Raw genomic sequence first — 23,807 nt, 5'->3', positions numbered from 1 at the left:
GTCAAAAATACCTATGGCCTTCTAAAGGGCAGGGTCTACATTATCTTAACTACTACAGCAAATCCTACCATATCATGCACCCCAATGTGGACTGAAAAAAAGTATTTCCTAAAACAACCTAAGCAAGTGAAAATTAAAGTCCCTAATTAGGAATGACTAAATAGATTCAGTGATGTTACAATCACTCTGAGTTGTGATAATACTGAATTTAACAAACACTAATTCCCCTACTTCGAAAAGACTTGTAGTTTAAGGTTTAATATTTGGCACTCAATCTGGGGAAAACCTTAACAACATTTATTCACAATGTCTGGCAGTAATCTATGCTTTCTACAGTGTCAAAGTGTATAAAGTCCTTTTTTATTTCATTGTAGAATCTGAAACTATAGTCACCTCAACTTCTAATCCCCCTCTATTTTTGAAAATTAAATAGGGTCTATTTTTAAATCATTGGTAATATTTCTATACTATGTTAACATATTCTTCTAAATAAAGTGAAATATTTAGATGAGCTCCATCAAAAGAACTGTCTGCAATAATGGAAATGTCTTACACCTGCACTGTGTTACCGGTAAGCACTTACCAATACTGAGCTCAATAGTGCCTACTGAGCACCTGAAATGTGGCTAGAGTGACTGAGGAAGCCAAATTTTTATTTTAATTAACTTAGATTTAAATAGCAACACATGGCTAGTGACTACTGTACTGGACAGAGCAGATCTAGATAAAGTGTCACAGATGAATGTATTGAATTATTATGGCTATTCAAAGATGTCAACAACTGAATATAAAACTTTTAAATTGCCTAAATTCAATTTTCACTTGGGAAACAAGAGGTCTTTAAAACCTGCTGCAGCAGCAATTTCTTCATCAGTGCTTGTCTCTGAACAACCAATCAAAGACAGATTATATGACAGAATGTCCTGGAATAGCTGTTTTCGGCTAAGCGTATAGTCTTGTGTATGCTGCCTAAAATAAAATAACAACACAGAAAAGATAATCATGTATATATCAAAGCTACATAACCAAGACTGCCTTTTAAATTATAAAATGTTAACAAATAAAAACTACTCACCACTGACAATCATCATCATTACATGTTCCTGTTAAATCAAAACGGCAGAAACACTGATCTGGTTCGATCATATTACTATATGATACTGAGCTTAGGGGAAGTTTTTCCTTGGTTCGATAGTATGGACTAAATCTAAGAAGAGAGGTAGAGAGGCACATTACGATGCTCCATAAACATTCCTCAGAAATTTTTTCATTTTTTCTTTCTCAATTAAAGTTTCTATACTTTGAGCTTACTATTTATCTAATTACTTAATGCCAAAATTAACTCTAGAAAACAACCAGAATATCAAGTCATAGGGACAAACTACTTTTATACCCAGACATAAAATATCTGAAATAGAAAACAAAGAACAACAATATCCTGTATTCTAAACGTAGTGTTTTCCTACCACATAATAAAGTGCTGTATAACACTGGTATTTCTTCCACACATTACCAGCCAACCAAAAAACTAGAGAAAAAGTCTATACTACCTGGTAGGTGTTGTACGATTTTATGATTAAATCATACCAATTTAATAGTCTCACAGCTTCTAAAGAGTCTTTAAAAAAAAAAGAGACAACCTCCCAAAGTTAATCATTGGAAAGTGTCAAATCAATTTTATGAAAGCTAGCCAATGCATTCCTTAGAATAACAATAAAATTAAAAAGCAAAAATTTTAAATTCTCGTAAGACTACAGTTATTTTTCCTAAAATCCTTAATAGATATAGTAATTCAGAATTCTCCACAATTTCACCAGTAGCCAGAAATTAGGATTTGATAAGAATTAGTAAACCCAAGTGTGAGTTAAATCTTAATTCCTATTTGGTTCAAGTTTGACAACAAGGCACTTAAATTTTTATATTCCCTAAAAGGACAAGTTCATTTCTAAGCAGCCATGATTCAATTTTTTTTCATTGTCATCACACATTCCAGATTAAGATATCATTAAGAACAAGGAGCAATCCTGAACCTCAAGTTTACTGAATCTTTCTTCTATACCTGTAAGACTTAAAAACTAGAAGGGGACTATGGTAGGGTCTAAACGGATATGGCTTCACTTCTGTTGTTTTACTCTGTCCTGTCACGAAATCCACATCCACAGAAATCTCCTGCAAAAGAAAAGAGAAATTTCATAAGGTAATAAAGGCTAGGGTGAATTCTAGATTTTATAAAGAATATGAAATGTTCAGTTACCTGACCATGCAAAACCTTGTCTGTAATGCCTGCGGTAGTTTTTAAAATCAGTTGTTTTAAGCTATCAGCTTTTGAATATAATTTCTGCAATTCACCAATTTTTAACCCTAGAAAAAGTTCTGGTTTTTCTACTGTATTCTTGGTAGGTTTGTTTATACATTCTTTGTTAGGTGTATCAGTGTGCTTAAGGTTAGGTTTAGTAAAAGAATTGGATTCTAAGAAGGATCTTCTTCTTTCTCTGTTTGACCCAGACAAAATCTCATCATCAACATCATTTTCCTCAGTGTCCAGACTTAATTTATCTTGAGTCAGATCGTGAAGTGAGGGTTGAGGCAAAGAAAATTCAGGTTCCTCTTCCACAAGTGGACCAATATTTTGCTGTTCCTTTGCTTTAAGGGCCCTGGCTTCTTTTAGTTTCTGAATTTTCAGGGCATATTCATATTCTAGCTTTTGCAATCGTCTTTTTTCCATAGCAATTAGCTCTGCTGAATGCTTTCTTGGACTTGATATTGGAGAATTGTCCAGTCTCATCATTTTGTTAGGCTGGGGGGAAAATGATATCAATATTTTATACTGTTATGACTTTATAAACAATTTTGGTAAGATAATTGTGCTATCCCTACAATACAATGCCAACATTATAAAACTAAGTCAATAATGAGACTAAAACAGTTTTACAAAAGCCTCCAACAGATTTGCTAGTTAATCTATGAGGTACAAAAAACAAACAAACAAAACAAGTCAAAATAAACAAAAAAAAAAAGTTTCCAAATATGTGGGTGCCATTTAAAAACAAAACTTTAATCTTGGGCTTCCCCGGTGGCGCAGTGGTTGAGAGTCCGCCTGCCGATGCAGTGGACACGGGTTCGTGCCCCGGTCCAGGAAGATCCCACGTGCCGCAGAGCGGCTGGGCCTGTGAGCCATGGCCGCTGGGCCTGCGTGTCCAGAGCCTGTGCTCCACAACGGGAGAGGCCACAACAGTGAGAGGCCCGCATACCGCAAAAAAAAAAAAAAAAAAAAAAAAAAAAAACGAAACAAAACAAAAAAAAACCTTTTATCTTATTCTCTTCAAATCTGCAGGGAAAAGCTTGAACTTTTTATGCATTTCTTACCCTCAAAAGAATAATTAAAACCTTCTCCTTTTGAAACATTAAATATTTCTACAAACAACTTACTCCAAGGTGATCTTGTTCCAGTTTACGTTTTCCTATTTCTTTACTAGCCACTGCTTTTGCACGAGCAAGTTCTTCTCCATACTTCAGAGTCAAAGCTTTCTTAACTGTAACACGTTGTTGAACTCTGTGAATCTGAAATATAGGGTAATTCTGAATATGTAAATCTTAGGAGAGGAAATACATTCTTAAACATAATTTCTTTAGGGTATTCAAATGAAAATTAAAAATATGCTAATATTACATCTCAGTGGAGAACAATGTATAGGTTACACATTTTGATGGCTTTGGTTTATGGTTTTATTAAAAATTTGGCCCATAAAAATGTGTAGTAAACATGGGACTACAATATTTGAATTTAAGAAAAGAACATTACTTGTTCCTGAAGTTTCTTCAAAAACATTCTGTTGACACTGAGAATTTTCTCTGTTGCCTGAAGCTGCTCTGTAAGTTTTGTAATTTTTGTTTCAGCATTTCGAACAGATTCTTTCTTCTTAGCTTCTTGCTGTACTAGATTCTTTAAAACAGATTCATCTTTCATCAAGAGAATCCTAATTGGGAAATAACAAAAGTCTTATGAACGTTTTTCTAAACTAGTGGACTGACACCATCAGAATAAAAAACTTACGAAGTAATAGCTCATTTTAAAAAATATGTTTATGATACAGAGGTTAATATTTTTAAGAATAAAATAAGTATTCAGATAGACACTGTTAAATTTTATGAAAGCAAATATGGGTTGGCAGTTTTTTTTTTTTGGCAGCACCACGCGGCTTGCGGGATCTTAGTTCCCCGACCAGATACTGAACCCAGGCCCTCAGCAATGAAAGTGCAGAGTCCTAACCACTGGACCACCAGAGAATTCCCTGGGTCTGATCTTTAAAAAAACAAAACAAAACATGCATCTGAGTAATGTCAATTACAGTTGAAAAGCTATTAATAGTAACCTTCAATGTAGCCCTAAATAACTCCTGAAAAATGAGGACTTAAGAGGGCTTCCCTGGTGGCGCAGTGGTTAAGAATCCGCCCGCCAATGCAGGGGTCACAAGTTCAAGCTCTGGTCCAGGAAGATCCCAAAGGCCGTGGAGCAACCAAGCCCGTGCACCACAACTACTGAGCCTGTGCCATAGAGCCCATGAGCCACAACTACTGAAGCCCGTGCGCCGCAACTACTGAAGCCCACGCGCCACGACTACTGAAGCCCACATGCCACAATGAAGAGAAGCCCCGCTCACCGCAACTAAAGAAAGCCCGCATGCAGCAACGAAGACCCAACACCCCCCCACAAAAAATTAAAAACATAAAGAAAAAAAACCTTAAAAAAGAAAAATGAAGACTTAAGACAGAAAATCACTATGTTTAGTTTCATTTATAACGCTCCTAATAATAAACACACAAATAAACATCTAATAAACATAATTGAGCACATTTAATTAATTTACAAACCTCTAACTCATTTTATCTAAAGCAAAGCAAAGGAGAGAAAAAGAAGTCTAATTTTTAAACAATAGACAGATGTAAAAACTGGAACTGAGAAGTAAAAATCAGGACAAAAAGACAAATTTACAGATTTTCATCTTTTCAACTACTGAACATTATGATAAAAAAAAAAATGAAGCATCTTTCCCAGAAAGATACCATATTTCAAACAGTCACAACACATGACATCTAGAATGAATCATAAAAACAGAGAATATGTGATAAAGAGAATGGGGAATAGAAAGACAAAGAATTTTTAAAAATCTTTTCATTTGTTATAAAAGTTATTAAAGAAATGGAATCTAAATGAATTTATTTTAATTTCTTTTAAAACATACACCGTATCATTTCTCGTTGATAATTTTGGAGATTTATGGTCACCACAATATTTCATCTATGAGTAACATTTTTCAGATCTCTAACATCGGGGTACATCTTAATGTTACTGCATATCATAGTTTTTGCAATAACACAATATTTGACCATGTGTCTTACTTAACAGACTAAGTAATGACTATTTCCAACAATCAAGTCTACCAATTTTAACAATAAAAATATGCTTCCAATAAAGGTCTTTAAAAAACATGCCAGAGGTTTTAAAGCCATACATAAATCTGAAGGGGAAAACTTTCTTTTGAAGTCTTGGTATTTTTATTTAAACATTAATACTATTACTTCACGTAAATGTATAATTCAACAAAATGACAGCCTTCTCTAGGTCTATCAAGTATGAAAGAATTAGTAATCACACAGTATACTTATTACGGACATACACCACAAAAATATATCCCTCTAATATAGGAACACTTAGATACATGCAGTATTTAATCAGATAATGAGACTCACCTATGTTTTTTAAGTTTTGCTTCTGCATCTGTAACCTGCTTAGTAACCATTGCTATCCTGCCAATCCCATCAATTTCTACATCAGAGTTTGCTGGGGATGATGAACTTGTCTTCAGCTGATCTGATTTAATCAAACGCTGTTTCTCACGACTAAAACAATCAATAAAGATTAATAAATTACACCAAAAAATAAGCTGAAATTATTTTTTAAGATGTATTCTATTTCATAAAATAAAGTAAAAATATTAACTAAGTGACTAACATATTGACTAATAACAATGATGACCAATACGCATGACCCAAGTTGGCATTCAGAGCTGATAGTGTAGTTCTCCTTTGTAACAGCTTTTATCTTTTTCTAAGCTGTTTATACCTCGGTGCATCACTGCCTTCAAGCTTATAGATGATCATCTGGCTCCCCCTCCTGTGCAAGTTCTAAAAACATTAACTCTTCATCTTGGATAAAAATCATCATCTTCATTTCCCAATGCCAATAAACCGCATACAGATTAAGCACGGAAAATAGTACACACCTTTAAAGCTAATTACATAAAATGCCACTTACTTGGCAATCTCTTCCTTTAACAATCTATATTCAATCTTCTTTTCTTCAGGCAAAGCTTCAGGTGTTCGCATGGGATCATTTTCTTTTTCAGATTTTGGAGGTACTTTCGGTTTTGAAGCTTGCTAGAAAACATTTGAAGTTAACCAGATCAAAAGCTTTTATAATCCCACACTAAGATCTATATTTTACATTATCCAGTGCACATTTATATATTTAGAAATAAATATCTTCATCATTATTTTCTATTCCGTTTAAAAAAACACAATGCTGGCCATTAACCACCAAATTAATTGTACAATCCCAGTAAGTAGTCAAGACTTATGGTTTGAAAATAATTCAACTATTTCATATCTAAGCAACTGTTGCAATTAGGAATAGGGATAAAAGTTGTATTTAGGTGATACACTTTGATAAAAACACTATTTTCTGGTAATATAACAAAATTCCAAAACAATAAATTTCCTTAGTACAGAGGACAATTATCCACACAATTTTACTATTTTGAAGAAAGGGACAGTCAACTGGAAACAAAAATAAAAGGAGTTTTTTAATAGTTAAACCTATCTAAATTTATACACACTTCATTATATAAACTCCTAATAATACAAATACTTATTTGTATTATTTATAATTTCCATAATTCTTATTTATATTTCCATAATTCGATATATTGAAAATCTAAACCTCTAAGGTCTAATTTCCAGGAAAAACAAACAAACTTTAATGATTGTCAATAAATCTTCTTTTCATCTTTCATTACTGCACTTACCTCAGCAGTTCGTCTTGCTTCTTTAATCATGGACTCCAATCCACCAAAAACACTATTGGTTGACTTGGATGCCTCTCCATCAGATTCACTATCATCGGAATCATTTAGGGTTACAACCACTGATTTATGCTTTGGAAGCTGCAAAGACAGTATATTTGTTACTCTTGATGACAGAAGTATCTCTATCCTTTTCTTGGCTCTACCACAATTAGCTTCACGACCTTGAAGAAGTCACTTTATCTGTACGAATTTAAACTCATAAAAGTAATGGGTTTCAAGCAGACAGTCTATGGTTCCTCCTGTTTATATTGTATTAATTGACTTACTTTGTCCCACTCCACAGATACTGGTTATATCCAAAAACATAAAAATATTCTATTGATTATATTCTCAGTCTCTCTAGATACTACTATCATCATTTTCTTCATTAAGTTTTATTTTCTCCAACTTTCTATAAAAAGCATAATGCAATCTAAATTAACCTTTTAAAGCAAAAGAAAAAATTAATAATTCTACATTATTATTAATAAAACTTTTTGGCTTTTGTGCTTATATATGGAGAATAAGTTTACCAAACAGAGGCAAGATTTCAACTTGGCTTTGCTCCATTTATTTTACTTTAAACCCATTAGAAAACAAGGTAGAAATAAATTGTCATTTCAATCTCCTTAATAAACACTGAAAAACATCATAAGTTCTTCCATTATAGTACAGTCATTAATTGAAAAATTATGAGCCAAGATGGGAGAAATAAAAAATATATACAATATGCTAAAACTGACTAGACAGAAAATCTAAATGGACCAAGTTATATGAAACAAAAACTGAGGAAATGGCAAAAAATACCACTCTGAGGAAAATAATGCTTCCCAAAAAATATTATCATGAACTCTACCAGTTTACAAGTGAAGAAGCTGCTCCCATTTCACTATTAATAAATAAAAAATAATACATATATGTTTGTATATAATAAACTAGGAGTTAGGGAATAGGACAGCAAAACTGCAGACAAATTTCTCACAAGCTGTTTAAATGACAATAAGACTAATTATTTTGTTTGTTTTTACCGAGATCACAGTTCGTGGAAGACGAGGTCCTCTGTGAAACTTTGGGTTCTGTATCCTAGGCTGAGATACTGTATTAATACTGACTATCGATAGATTGCTTCTTGGCACAGGCTGTGAATTGTTCAGAACTGGAGGTGAAGGTGGGTCACTATTACTGGATGTTTCCTAAAGAAGAAAGAGACAGATATGAAGTAATTTTAAATGAAAAGAAATTTCTGTCACCTTTAAAGGTCTTGAGCAAAGTACTATCAGACTTATCCCCACTTTACTGAAAAGCCCAATGAATCCCAAACTAGCAGAGAAAAGTAGGGCTACCTAAAACTAAGCTCAATAGCACCACCTAGAGGTTCAGGTACCTAAATTACCTCTGGCTTGAAAGCTCTTTTATTTGCTAGAGATTTAAGTAGCTCTTCTCGAAGCAGCATTTCTTCCTCTTCTTCCTCATCTGCAAAAGGTGGTTTTGGAGGCTGTTCTGGATCTTCAGGTGGAAGAGGTGGTAAAGGTGGTAGAGGAGGTAGAGGTTCAAGAGAAACACACAAGCCTTCCACATAAGGCTGGCTCAAAGGTGGTATTGACTAGTTGTTTTTAAAAAAGAAGAAATAATAATTACTATGCAAATTTTACCCATTCCAAGTGTTTATCATTAGAGTAACATTAAATTAGAAAAAGGTATACAGGTTATTACTTTACTGTAAGCATAAGTGAACTAAGAATACTGGAAATCTCAAAACTAACCAAATCCAATATTCAGCCATGAAAAAGTATAATTTTTACAAAAAAATCAACAATATTTGAAACATTTAATTTATAAACTTCAAGATAGAGAAATCAAACTTTACAGTGTCTATCTGCCTAGATGACTACCTGAAAACAAACAGGTAACAAAAAATCAGATACATACGACACTTAAGTAAAAATCAAAACTTAGGAACCAAAGGGATTCTGGGTGGGCGTAGTCTAGAGTATCTCAAGAATTAATTGTAAAGAAGATCACCACTACCCTCATAAAATCCTTGTGAAATGGCTTCTTCGAGATTATCTATAAAGACAATTTTACCCAAATCCTTGAATTTGCACATATTTTTGCTTCAAAGACCTTCCAGTATTTCCCTTGGCATATAAAACAATTCAAGGAAGAAAGAAAAAATAAAAATGTTTCTCTCTCACTCTCTGCTCTAATATTCCCCTCATCTTCAACTTCCTAGGACGACACCAGATATCTACCTAGGAACTGTGAAATGGCAAGGTCCCCACTAACCTATTATGAGAGATCCAGTGTGACCTCTAGGTTCTCTCATCTGAAATAACTTAAGAAATTTTACTTTGTGATCCCCCACTTCCTTTTTTTTTCTTTCTTTTTTTTTAACAGGGGACTGGCAGTTCTTTCAAAAGGTAGGGAAAAGAAATTAACTTGCATAGACAATGCTTTTCTTTTACTGAATTTTCAAATTAAAAGTAACTATTTAATCAAAAGAGGAGAAAGGAAAAAAGTTTCTAGAAGCACCTTAATGCACTTAAATCCCAATTCCCCCTAAAAAAATCCAAAACAATAGATAATTCTTACTCTGCTTTGGAATACATTTTCTGAGGAACAAAGAGGAACAAAGAGAAGAAAGAAGGAAACATACTAAGTACTGAAAGAAAGTCAACATGAGATTAAAAATTAGCTATGACCGCCTGGAAGGGTGGGAGGGAGGGAGACGCAAGAGGGAAGAGATATGGGAACATATGTATATGTATAACTGATTCACTTTGTTATAAAGCAGAAACTAACACACCATTGTAAAGCAATTATACCCCAATAAAGATGCTAAAAAAAAAATTAGCTACGAAAAAAATCTACCAAATGGATAGTCTGCCAATAACTAATCGACTGTTTATTCCATACATTTCATAGCTATTAATTCTGATAAGCAATTTTGATTTTACGCTCTCTACAAACCTAACAATTAATTACAGGCCAGCTTTTCAAAACAAATTAGAAAAGACATAAGGCTACATAATTTTCGTAGAAATCATATCAATTCTCACTTACAGAAACCTGAGGTGGTGGAGGCAAAGAAACAGATGGTGCCGGAGAAAAATACCCCAATGAACATTCAGAGAAGAATGGTGGTTGTACTGGTGAAGGAGCTGTAAAAAAATTTTTTATAAGAGTTTAATAATAGATATATTTCAATAGGAATAAATTAAATTTATGATATTTTTGAAGAAATACAATTGCATCTAAGTAGAGTACAAGTGAGATTTTATTAATCTCCAATAAAATATTTGACCTCCATGAGACCACCTCCACCTATTTAAAATTGTCCTTATATCATTACAAAATCAGCCATCCACTTACGCTGATATTTAGTCCCTCAAAACTCTCTACTTTGTTCTACTTTTCACTTAGTGGCGGTAACAGGGAACAGAGCAGGAAAGGCTAGAAACACACTTTTTTTTTTGGGAAATAAACATACTTTTTAAGAAATAGTAAAACAAAAAATTCCCCTAAATCTGCCAAAGTGTCCTAACCAAAGGAAAACAGTGATGTGGTGACTCCATTCCTCCCTTCATGTGGAGAAAAGTGAAGAAATGGACTATTTAAATTGGATAGAAAGCAAACAGGACTAGGAATGAAAAGAATTACCCACTGTATTTAATCATTAAAGTGTACACTTTTTCACATTTTAATAATTCTGGGGAATTCCCTGGTGGTCCAGCGGCTAAGACTCCCAATGCAGGGGGCCCAGGTTTGGTCCCTGGTGAGGGAACTATATCTCACATGCCACAACTAAGAGTTTGCATGCTGCAACTAAGACCCCGACGCAGCCAAATAAATAAATAAATAAACATTAATAATTCTGAAATAGTTACTGATGCATCTCAGTTAAATTGTTAGCATTTCTTCCTTGGCAGCAGCTAAAAATATTGATAATTGCACTTTTTACTGTCAGTGGTTTCTTTAGACTCACTGAAATCTGGCAGATTCAAAGACTACTCTTGCTACTCAATAACCATACAACCTTAGGGAAAACTAAAATTTCTTCTTCGTCCCCGTTGTCTCTCAAGTCAATATGGATATTAACCACATGCCTTATATGGGGCTGACCTGTGGCCCAAATGATGCCATTTGACTATACACTGACCTTTAGAACACTTTACTTCTTAAAAACATAAATATTTGTAATGAATATGGCAAAAAGTAAAATTTACAAAATTGAGTAGAGTACATTCTCTGTATAATAATTTTTTACAAAATTCTTTTAAGAGGGTAGATCATAAAATTATTTTATAGAAAGAGTAATAATAATATTGTCAATACTTGGGAACTACAATGAATCATCTCCAAGAACCTGGAAATATGAAAATTAAAGATTGACCAAAGAGAATTAAACTATGAAATCAAAATACAAGATTATTAAATATGAACCGAAACACAGTAACCTGAAAATGAGCACTTTTATTAACATTACCAAATCATACAGATTTTGCCTTCTCTCTAGGCACACTAAAGTAGAATTCTAGTTTAATTTGGTCTCACAATACGACCACTGGAAGAAAAACACTGATCATGTGGCCTTGCAGGTAAGTATTCTAGTTCCTAGAACACCAACTGCATTTGGTTGTCTGCCTCAGTCTTATGTGTGTTAATTAGTAAGAGAACAGGTCTCTCACAGCTGATCACCACTGAATATCAACTAAAGCGAGCCTCTAGCCCGCAAGGATGGTTATACCCTAAAATGTGCAATCTAACTGAGGTACAGCCCTAACAGTTCTAACCAGCTGATCCTAAGACACCACTAGTATCACTTTCCATCTCCCTATTCCTACAGAGTATCATCAGTGGGAGGAGGAAGGAAGCCTAAAATCAAGAAAGATCCCCCCCTTTTTTTTAACTAAAGCGAAGAATGCCTTAGATACAAAGATATTAAGAAAGCAAAGGTTTATTTGTTTTTTAAAACAGTGTTCTCACCTTTCCCACAATCTTCACTTTTTAGATCACATAGTTAACAGTAAAACACTGCCTTCTTATTAAAATGCTATATAGAAAGAAATACTTAGAAATAAAGGTTAATATTACACATTTGAGGTTTGCTCTTGAATTATTTATAACACCAAATAATGTCTATGGTTGTACAGCCCACCAGCAAATCTCACTTTCATTACACATTTCTTTCAAGGTTTTGGGTAGCTTTGTGACCATTTTCTACTTAATAATTGTGAATATGCAAATGTTTTAAGGTTTAGCTCATACCTGGAGAATTGGTTTCACTATCTGTATCCATAGCAACTTCTTCATAGTTATCATATTGATAAATGCCTCCTCCACTATCAGTAGGTTGCTTATCTAAGGATCGTCTCAGGTCAGGATCTGAGGACTAATTACACAAGATTTTTTTTTAGTTTCACAATATTTTCTGTCTTAATCTATTCTTAGGCTAGAAATTACAAAACAATTTATAGTTATATTTTATGTAGAACAGTATCAAAAATCATGATGATCCAGTTAGAACTGCCTATCACATCTGATTGGGGAAATTCAACATACATGACAGGTACACTGTGGTTGACATTTTACAACTGTCAGAAAATGAAACTAGCAAGTACTATATATACAGATGAAATCTCCCAGAGTGAGCTGAGCCACTAAATAATCAGCTATTTCTCTAGAAAATAAGATGACCCCAAGCTCATAAATACTAATGGCCTCTCTCTGTAAGCTAAGAAATCAGATAAATGAATTCAAGTTTTATGTAATCAAAACTATATTTAGAATATTGCCCAAATAATCCATTAACATTTTAGTTATGAATAAACTAATGATAACTGAAGACTAAAAACTCTTGTCATGTGCTCGTATGTTTTCTTTTTTTTTTTTACTTCTTAAAATGTTCCACTCGGAGACAGTTCATAACAAACTGAAAACTAGCAAAAACTATCTGGGGCTTCCCTGGTGGTGCAGTGGTTGACAGTCCGCCTGCCGATGCAGGGGACACTGGTTCATGCCCCGGTCCGGGAGGATCCCACATGCCGCAGAGCAGCTGGGCCCGTGAGCCATGACCACTGAGCCTGCGTGTCCAGAGCCTGTGCTCCGCAACGGGAGAGGCCACAACAGTGAGAGGCCCGCGTACCGCAAAAAAAAACTATCCAGATGGATATAAGAGTAACATACAACTATTAATACAATACTTCTCTAAAAAAAGATTCTATCAAAGTGCTTTCTGGAAGTTCAAAGTATGAATACTTATATATTCCTTACTTAAGCAAACCTAACTCTTGACTTGCTACAATTAAATAGCTCTTATTCTTTAATATCCCGCTATTCTTTAATAATACACCCACGAGTGTATGAGACTACACTCGTGAGTGTATTATTAAAGCTCAGAATTCTGAAATTTGTCACTGCTAATAGCAGTAGATCAGTATTAAATCTCCAGTTTACTTCCTAACACCATCCATAAAAGACAATGATTTAGTCATTATCAATGACTTATACATAATAAAGGCTCATAAATGCTTGATAACTAAAGTCACATGCACTAACGCTATTACTATATGACGATTTAACTTTCTTTAAAATAGTCCATATCGGGCTTCCCTGGTGGCGCAGTGGTTGGGAGTCCACCTGCCGATGCAGGGGACACGGGTTCAAGCCCTGGTCCAGGAAGATCCCACATGCCACGGAGTGGCTGGGCCCGTGAGCCATGGCCACTGAGCCTGTGCGTCCGGAGCCTGTGCTCCGCGACGGGAGAGGCCTGCGTACCGCCAAAAAAAAAAACCAAAAAAGTCCATATCAATTAATCATGACACACTTCTAATTCTACATTACTAAAAAATGGAAAACTAATAGGAAACAGTCATTTTAAGAATAAGTCCTCACTACAACTCAGTAATGCTACTTTCTTCTAAACAGAAAATGACAAAAAAGTCAAAAGGAAGCTTTTCTAACCATAATATTATATTAGCCTTTCATTTCGTTTATTTCTAATATCTATAACTATAAAAACGACTCATTCTCAATTATAACCTACCTTCCCTTCTTCCCAAGAGTTATTTATATAATGAGCTCTATCAAACAAAAGAACGTAATACTTTTTCTTAGTTGACTGAATTTATGAAATAAGACTATAAGGACAGTTAAATTTGAGTAATATTTTGATTTTGTATTTTTGAACTCCTTACTTTACTCCTTGATCGCCTCTTTCCACCAACCAATTTCATGAATCGATTGTATTGCTCTTCCTGATTTGAGAGATCTCGAATTTTTCTGATTTCTTCTTCTCTTTTCCTTCTCTCTTCTTCTTCAGCTTGTTTCCGTTGATCCTCTTCTTTCTGTCTTTCCTGTTCTTTTTGTTGTTGTAGTTTCTTCCATGCCTTTGTTTGCTGCTTCCTCAATGCTTGTTTAGCTTTAAATAAAAAATACAGAAACATCAGTATCTATTAGAGTTAGAATTTTCTAGAAGATAAAAGAAAATAAGAGCTTTAACAATTTTTTTCATTATTAAGTCATATATACAGCTGCTCCTCTAAGTTCATTTATATACGATAATACTTTAGTCAGGATATAATTCTCAGCTCAAAACTTTCTGAATTAAAATCTAAAAACCATACTGATATAGGAAATCAATTAAAAGAATTTAACAGAAATGATCACCTATTTGAAAAAAAAAAAAAGAAATGATCACCTGTAGTGCTAACTTTTTTGGCCGAATGTGTTTTGGTACTGGTTTTAACTTTTTGCTGTACAGTTTTCATCTTAGTCAGCTTTTCTTTGCTTTCTTTCATCACCTGCTGTTCTTTTTGTTGCCATTTTTTACTGGCTGACTGAAGAGCCAAAAGACGAAGCTGCAATTCAGATAGCTCCTCTTCATCTTCACCAAGCTTCTTTAAAAAAAGAAACAGTTGCCATTTAAAAATTCTATTACTTGACTTTAAACATATTACAAAGTCAAATCTTTTATAAGATCAGTTAGTTTTAAGGCAAATACTTAAATGGTAAATATTAATACAAATAAAATAAGGAAACTGAATAACTTACCATAGCCCTATACTCTAATTCAGTCCCTGTAATACAAACAGAAGATCAATCTGTAGAGGGTATGTGTGTATATGTAAGTATGAAGGGTTAGAAGGGGAGAGTACAACTGATGATGAAAAAAAAAAGTTAAGGGTTAGAGATTGGCATTTAACTGCCTCCCAAACAGGAGTAGAAATCTGATGGCAGTGAATGCAAGAAGAAATCAACCCAGGGGAGGTAAGGAATGAAGAACGAAGTAGTTCCATAATCATGTGTACTTGTACTAGCCTTACAAGTACTACACAGAACAGGCACAGTGAATGTCAAGATACAAATTTGCAAACTTTTTAAAATGTATATTTTATAAATCTTTTATAAATCTTTAAATCAGTTTTTTTTTTTAAGAAGACATTGATGAAGCATGGTGTTGTTTTTTTTTTTAAGATGTTGGGGGTAGGAGTTTATCAATTAATTAATTTATTTTTGCTGTGTTGGGTCTTCGTTTCTATGCGAGGGCTTTCTCTAGCTGTAGCAAGCGGGGGCCACTCTTCATCACGGTGTGTGGGCCTCTCACTATCGCAGCCTCTCTTGTTGCGGAGCACAGGCTCCAGACTCGCAGGCTCAGTAGTTGTGGCTCACGGGCCTAGTTGCTCCGCAGCATGTGGGATCCTCCCAGACCAGGGCGCGAACCCGTGTCCCCTGCATTAGCAGGCAGATTCTCAACCACTGCACCACCAGGGAAGCCCCCTTTAAATCAGTTTTAAAGGAAAAAATATGTAAAGATTTGCTTATATTAGAGCATTCCATGTTCTAAAGCTACAGATATTTATCTGAATATTGAAAATATTTTGAACACCCAAGACTTCTTCAGGGAAGCTAAAACAGGAAAACAGTTTAGGAACAAATGTATGAGAACTTTTTTTCAATTGAAGTGACTTCTTAATTTTTTCACTCTACTTTTTTTGAGTTAATTTTTAAAATTATTCTATTCTGTACACTTTAGCTAAAATATAACTGAAAATGTCAGGCAACCTAAGCAGAGGTTCTAATTTGGAGTCCATGAGACTTTAGTGGGAGGGAGATAAGGAGTCCTTTGGCATCCCCACTCCTTGAAGTTAAATACAAAGCTGTATATGTTTTTCCTTTATGTGCATATATGGAAAAGGAGGGGCGACTCAAAAGAGGCTAAGACTCAAGAAGGTTAAGGCCCGCTTACCTAGTAACTTTCCCTTATAGGTGAATTGTAATTACATTTTTAAAATCCAATAAATTATTTAATTCTTAAACATAAAAAAAAAAACAGTGGATCCTACCTAGTAGTTTAACCTTATATAGACTATTATAAATCTCTAATTAAACTACCAACACATTTTTCAGTACTTCAGTTTACCCAAGCCAGGATACAGTTACTCTTTCCTTTTTTGGGAAATACATGTAACAAATGAGCTTAAAAATTATCATGAGTCTTTTTTACTCCAAGTCACTTAAACATATCAAATTCTACTGCTTGGTACTGAAGACCTACAGCGATGCTATTCAAAAATGGGACCAAAAAGCCATGTATGGCTATTTAAATTCAGCTAAAATTGAATAACAACTTTATTTCCTCAGCCACACTAGTCACATTCCAAGTGCTTAATAGCCACATGTAGCTAATAGCTACCATATTGGAGAGTGCAGGTATAGAACATTTCCATTATTGGAGAAAATTCTATTGGACAGTGCTAATCAGAGTTTAAGTAAAATAAAGCTATCATTACTGTTCCACTGAGACTTAAAAGGCTTTGATTATCTTTTGCTACTAACCCTTCTGGAATGAAAGAGACCACTGATTCTGTCATTCAACTATATGCTACTTAAAGCAGCTACTTGATCAGCAAGAGCACTGAGCCTCATTCAAACTCCTTGTTCTGACGCCTAAGTCCTATGTAACTTTAGGCAAGTCACTTGATCTATGCACATGAATCTTAGTTCATCTGTAAAAGAGATGTCAACCTACCTTACAGAGTTATTCAACACCATACACATATAAATGCACGCACGTGTATGTGCACACGCATGTGTATCTATTATATTATCATCCTTAAATTCAGGACCCTCTCTTTCCTAAAGCTTCTAGGCTCTTTGCATCATTTCAGTTTACCCATAAAAAGCATAAAAAACTGAAATCTTAACAGAAGAAACTGCAGATATTTCAGATCTCTAATTCAACAAACAAAAGGCTTGGGCCAGTGAGTACCTATTACACGTCGAACACAGTGCTTGATGCTCTTGTACTTTATCCTGCTGAACCTCACAACAACCCAGAGAACAGATGACATTAAACTCATTTTGTAGAAAAGAAAACAGAGGCAAGCAAAGGCTAAACAGCTTACACAAGGATCACTCAGCTAATAAGAGGAGCTAGAATTGGATACCAGGTCAAGGTTTGTCTAACTCCAAAGCTTTCTCACACAGCATAATCCCCCAAAATTAGGAAAAGAAAATCTGTGGAGGAAAATGAGAAGTTTCAAAATCCAAAAAAGCAGGGCTTCCCTGGTGGCGCAGTGGTTGAGAGTCTGCCTGTCGATGCAGGGGACACGGGTTCGTGCCCCGGTCCAGGAAGATCCCATATGCCGCGGAGCGCCTGGGCCCCGTGAGCCATGGCCGCTGAGCCTGTGTCCGGAGCCTGTGCTCTGCAACAGGAGGGGCCACAACAGTGAAAGGCCCGCATACCACAAAAAAAAAAAAAAAAAAGCAAAAACATTATCTATAGATACATATAACATTTCAATTAAATTAAATGTAATCTAATTGAACTCAGTGGAGATACTCCAAGATGTCTCTCCAGATTTTCTTATCTTTAAGGCTTATATCCAAATGAAGGTATAGCAATGGTGAAAAACAAGACAGAATTTCCCTTTCAAAAGAACAGAGTAAAGCAGTGCAAGAATCAGTCTTATAGAGATATCCAATCTCACAAAGCAGTATCTTACCTTTTCAGATAGAATATCTGAGGCACTAATTCTTCTCGTTAAATTTTGTTCCTTATCTTCTAATCCTTTAAAATAAAACAGCATACTCTGAATGCTTTAAAAGGTTGCCACAATCAATTTAAAATAAAATGCTACATGATATTTACTAGTATTTATTTTAAACGGTCTCATTAAAGGGTCTCATTTTCTCAATCTCTCAACCAAAAGGAAAGAATGTTGTTAGAGAGAATGAAAATCTGAACAAACTTTCCACATCAGCCTCATTTCTGAAAGTTATAATGCAAAAACAATTCAAAATATTAAATTATAAATTAAAACTGCACTATGGTAAGAATGACTTCTGAACTAAAAATAATTATTTCAAATAAGAACAGAATTTACACAGCAGATAGACAAGAAACAAAGCTTCATTACTGAATAGATAATACACAGAAAAGAATATGTGATGATTAATTCAGACCTCAAAAGTTGAAATGAATTCAACATTTAGAGATTGTACTGGATTTATTCATTAAAGAAATGTCTTCGGGACTTGGCCAAAAAGTAGAAAAAAAAAGAAATGTTCTCTATTTATGCAGAAAAGCATCAACAGAAGTAGGTTAAGTATCAACCAAATTAAGTCCTTCCACACATTTTCCAGAATTCTAGCCTTGGGCCCAGATTTCTGATTAAGCTATTACAAAATCTTATTTATATATTACCTAATCTATGACAGCTCTACAAATTACACAGTAAAGTTACAGTACATATATAATAGTACTGAGAGAGGCACTTTCATAGCTAAAACAGATTAAGTTAAAAACTATGAAAATCTTTTCTCAAGATGACACAAATAAATTTGCAAAGCTAGGATTCAAACTAAGTCTAAACTCCAAGCCTAGTTTTTTTTTCCATAATACCACTACCAGTATTCCAAATATCCTAATTTGATTGCTCAAGACCTACTGATAAAAGAATAGGCAACTTATTCAATACACAGAAAAATTATTATATCAAGTACCTAGCAAAAGTAAATGGAAGGCAATCACCAAACTTTGAGTTAGGTCAGTTCTGCCATAAGGCTTGTTTTGGAAATATGAATTTGTTGCAACATGATTGATATATTAGAAAATAATCTGAGGACAACACAAATTTCACATTTGCTTATGTACAATTTGCATCCAAGAAACACTAAGAGAATGCAGAAAGCTGCACCCAGGTGATCCATGTAGGAATATACAAATCCCACGCATGGTGATCAATTTACCAGCTACTTCAGTTCACTGTATATGCACACCCATCCCCATCTGGTGTTGCAACTTACTGTCCAATTTCAAATAACCTCCCTTGCTCTACTTCACAGTAACTCATAAGCTGCAGATCTACTTCCACAAGCGCATTTTAGGTCTTTTCCAAGGTAAAGTGACATATTTATTGTAGTATTTCAAGCATTTTTACCCATTTAATGTGTAAACCTGCATTACTGTTTTTATTAGATTCCAATCTTTTTTCATGTGCCACTGACAAGGTTTTTGAGTGTTGTTTTCCCTAACACCATTTGCCCCTAGCCCTGTGCCTTTTATTGTGCAATTCTGCAGTGTAGTGATTTCCAGGAATGCATGTCACCTTATAACAAAACTGACCATACTTCAAAGAATAAGAGAACAGTAATAACTATTAGACAAAAATGAACAAAGAAAAAAAATAAAGACAGACTTTCCACAATAAATGTACAAAGAACTTTTCTCCTATACTATGAGTCATTAGTCATGAGAGTTTATTAGTTGATGAGGCTCTCTTTCGTCTATAAAAGATGGCAGCACCTCCCTTTAAGGGAGCATAGAGGCAACTATCCACTAAGCTGGCAGCTACCTAATGAACACAATGTCACCTGAAAAACAAGCACAAACCGTAAATTTCAGACCATAAATCTAACTTTACACAAAGATTAATAAAAGCAGGTTATGATTTAATTGACCAAACATGTAGTTTGGTCCTTCTGTCGTACCACTATCATGGATCTCTATAAAAATATTTCTATTTCAATTCTTACTCAATACTTCCGAAATGAAAATTGGTCTTGTGCAGTCATGCAGTATTTTTTAAATTATTACCTGAAATTCTAAACTGAGCTAGAGACAGTCAGGATATAGGTGGTAGCTAAAACCATAATAACTGAGAACACCCAAGGAGAAGAGAACAGTGAGTACATCAACAGTTAAGAAGTTACATAGGAAAAGTATTTTTTTTTAAAAAAGGAAAATCAGAAAGTTGCAAGAAACTACTGATATGTACAGTAGCACAGAAATCCCCAAATTTCAGGATTAGTGAGAAAAACATCACTGAATATAACAGATGTGTCTACTCCCTACAGGATACTCTCAACATAGCAGCAGTGATCCTTTGAGAATTTAAAACAAATTATGCCAATCCTTTGCTCAAAACCCTGCAACAGCTCCTATTTCACTCAGAATAAAAACCATCTTACAAAATACTACATGATCTGTCCCAACTCATTATCTCTGACCTCTTCTCTCCCACTACTCATTCCCCATCACTCTCTCTTCTTTAGTGGCACTGGTTTTCCTGTTATTCCACAAATATGCCAGTACCCTTCTGCCTAAGGGTCATTACTCTAGTTCAGTGATTCTCAAACTTTATCAAGTATCAGAATCAACAAGAGGGCTTCTTAAATACAGATTGCTGGGCCCCATTTCCAGAGTTTCCAATTTAGTAGATCTGGGGTAGGGCTTAAGAATTTGCATTTCTATCAAGTTCCCAGGTAAAGAAGGTCCAAGGACCACAGTTAGAAAATCAATGCTCTAGCTATTTATTCTCTTTGCCTAGAAACCTATTTCCCCCATTTGGCTATTCCCCCACCGTCTTCAAAGCCTTTGTTTAAATCTCACCTTCAAATTCAGGCCTCTCCTGATCACCCATTAATACTGCAGCCTATACCCACTATCTCCATCCTAACTTACTTACTGCTATGCTTTTTCTCTCTCTACAACTGTTATTTACTCATCATATTTACTGTCTCCTCTTCTTAAAATGCAAGCCCATAAAGGCATAAATGACTGTCTATTTTCCACTGATGTACTTCCAAGAGGCTGGAATAAAGTGCTCAACTAAATTTTGCATAAATGGAAGAATGAAATAAAAAAGGAATGAAAATGAAAAATGAATTTTGCAATTAGGTCAAAGTAACTGTGCCATGAGTAGTTTCAGTATTCTGGTAGGGTCAGAAAAGCAAACTACATTGAGTTAAGAAGGAATGACAGGTGAACTGAAAGGAGTCAGCGTAGATTAGCCTTTCCGGAAGTCTAGTTGAAAAGACAGAAGTTGGGCTTCCCTGGTGGCAGAGTGGTTAAGAATCCCCTGCCAATGCAGGGGACACGGGTTCAATCCCTGGTCTGGGAAGATCCCACATGCCGCAGAGCAACTAAGCCCGTGTGCTACAACTACTGAGCCTGTGCTCTAGAGCCCACAAGCCACAACTACTGAGCCCGCATGCTGCAACTACTGAAGCCCGCGCGCCTAGAGCCTGTGTCCTGCAACAAGAGAAGCCACCGTAAGGAGAAGCCCGCGCACTGCAACGAAGAGTAGCCCCCTCTCGCCAACTAGAGAAAGCCTGCGCACAGCAACAAAGACCCAACACAGCCAAAAATAAATAAAATTTTAAAAATGTTTTATTAAAAAAAAAAGATTGATAGCTGACTTTTCAAAATCAACAATGGAAGCCAGAAAATATCTTCAATATACTGAGAATATAATTAACTAATCTAGAATTCTAAACCTAAGAAAATTGTCTTTAAAATAGGATAAACAGAAATAAGTTTTTCATATAGCAGACACAAACTAAAGGAAATTCTTAAAAATGTATTTTAAGCATAAGTGATTCTAGACATAGAAGGAAGAGTGAGCCAAGAAAGTGTTAAATACATGGGCAAAGGTAGGCAAATACTGGTCCTTGTATATCAAGGAAAGGGTAAATAACTTGATTAACTTTAAACACTGATAAGAATTCATGTTACAATTCCTAAAGGAATCAATGAGACCAAAAACTTTGTATCTAACTTCCAAACGAGTAAAAGAAAAAAAAAAGTTGTATTAAAAAAAAAAGTCAAAAGGGGCAAGACAGAAAAAAAAGAAAAGGAAATAAATACAAATATCAGTAATCATGAAAAAATGTGAACTATATGTTCTTGTTAAAAGACAAAGATCGTCAGGTTAAACTACAAATGAAATCCAGCTCCATACAATGTACAAGTAACATCTGGGACATGAAGATACAGAAAGACTGAAAGGATGGAAAGTGATATACAAAGCATATATACTTAACAAGAGAAAGATGGTGTGTTTATTAACATGAGACAAAATAGTCTTTTAGGCAAAAACATTACTAGAGATAGAGATCACTACATAATAATGAGAATAATAAGTCAATTCCCCAGCCTCAAAATATTTAAAGCAAAAACTGAAAACTAGAAATCCACTACCATATTGGCAGATTTTAGCAAGCCTCTCAGCAATTGACAGATCAAGCAGATCAAAAAATGTTCATATCTTAGAAGGAAGATGTGAACATAAAAGCTTGATCTAGGGGCTTCCCTGGTGGCGCAGTGGTTGAGAGTCCACCTGTCAATGCAGGGGACACGGGTTCGTGCCCCAGTCCGGGAAGATCCCACATGCTGCGGAGCGGCTGGGCCCGTGAGCCATGGCCGCTGAGCCTGCGTGTCTGGAGCCTGTGCGTCTGGAGCCTGTGCTCCGCAATGGGAGAGGCCACAACAGTGAGAGGCCCGCATACCGCAAAAAAAAAAAAAAGCTTGATCTAACAATCCAAACATTCCTTTCAAACACACAACAGTTACAAAAATCAATCACATACAAGACAATAAAGCAAGTCTCTACAAATATGTCAAAAGATTGCTACTATATAGATCTCATTCTCTGACAATGTGATTGACTTAGAATTCAATGACAAAATATACACCTAAAAAACCTACGTGTTTTGGAACACACTTCTAAACAGCCTACAGGCCAAAGAATAACAAAAATTAGAAAACACTTAGAACTGAATGAAAAAAGTTTACAAATGACAAACTGAGATGCAGCTAAAGTAGAAGTTTCATAGCCCCAAATGATGTTAATAGTAGAGAGGCTAAAAATTAATGAGTTTTAAAAGCTGTGGACTTATTTCTGGGGAAATTTTTAAAAGATGATGGGAGACACAATTAATAACTGCTGTGGATAATAAAAAGGTAAGATTCTTCAGAATAACTTAGTATAAACTGTACAATTTACAGGAAACGAGCACATTACAAGAAAAATAGTTTACCTAAACTGCCTTAACCAGAAATAGAAAACATAAACAGTCAGTAGTTTAAAACCTTCCCAGAAAAAAAGCCATCCTGGCCCAGATAATTTTATCAGCAAGATCTACCAAATATCCCAGGAATGATTCCAACCTTAAAACTATCCCAGAGAACAAAGAGGAAACCACTCCCCAACTTCATTCTGAGCATCACAACCTTATAGTAAAACTTGTAAGGAAAAAGAAGGAACAAAATACAGACTATGAACCTACGTGAAAAATCCTAAACAAAACATTAGCAAACCTTTATCTATGAAGGTTTTGTAACTGCCCCAAACTGGAAGAACCAAATGTCCCTGAAGTGGGAAATGGATAAACAAACTG

The 23,807-nt window shown here is 34.9% G+C and overlaps 1 protein-coding gene across 1 annotated transcript in view; it reads right to left on the bottom strand.

The window, feature by feature from the left end:
- Window positions 1–23,807, bottom strand: part of ZFC3H1 (zinc finger C3H1-type containing) — a 48,894-nt gene that overhangs the window by 18,229 nt on the left and 6,858 nt on the right. Inside the window, exons 3-18 of the mRNA XM_065887469.1 lie at window positions 18,131–18,195; window positions 14,824–15,022; window positions 14,321–14,544; window positions 12,393–12,516; window positions 10,188–10,285; window positions 8,518–8,727; window positions 8,153–8,317; window positions 7,086–7,223; window positions 6,317–6,438; window positions 5,752–5,901; window positions 3,803–3,977; window positions 3,430–3,561; window positions 2,255–2,797; window positions 2,060–2,169; window positions 1,076–1,207; window positions 848–969 (exon numbers count right to left, since the gene is read on the bottom strand). Of these exons, the coding sequence (XP_065743541.1) occupies window positions 848–969; window positions 1,076–1,207; window positions 2,060–2,169; window positions 2,255–2,797; window positions 3,430–3,561; window positions 3,803–3,977; window positions 5,752–5,901; window positions 6,317–6,438; window positions 7,086–7,223; window positions 8,153–8,317; window positions 8,518–8,727; window positions 10,188–10,285; window positions 12,393–12,516; window positions 14,321–14,544; window positions 14,824–15,022; window positions 18,131–18,195 (2,709 nt within the window). The remainder of the gene's footprint in view (window positions 1–847; window positions 970–1,075; window positions 1,208–2,059; window positions 2,170–2,254; window positions 2,798–3,429; window positions 3,562–3,802; window positions 3,978–5,751; window positions 5,902–6,316; window positions 6,439–7,085; window positions 7,224–8,152; window positions 8,318–8,517; window positions 8,728–10,187; window positions 10,286–12,392; window positions 12,517–14,320; window positions 14,545–14,823; window positions 15,023–18,130; window positions 18,196–23,807) is intronic.

The sequence above is a fragment of the Phocoena phocoena genome, chromosome 11 (genome assembly GCF_963924675.1).
Source record: "Phocoena phocoena chromosome 11, mPhoPho1.1, whole genome shotgun sequence".
Classification (NCBI taxonomy): Eukaryota; Metazoa; Chordata; class Mammalia; order Artiodactyla; family Phocoenidae; genus Phocoena; species Phocoena phocoena.
Note: the sequence above shows the minus strand (reverse complement) of the source record. Positions and strands in the feature narration are given on the sequence as shown.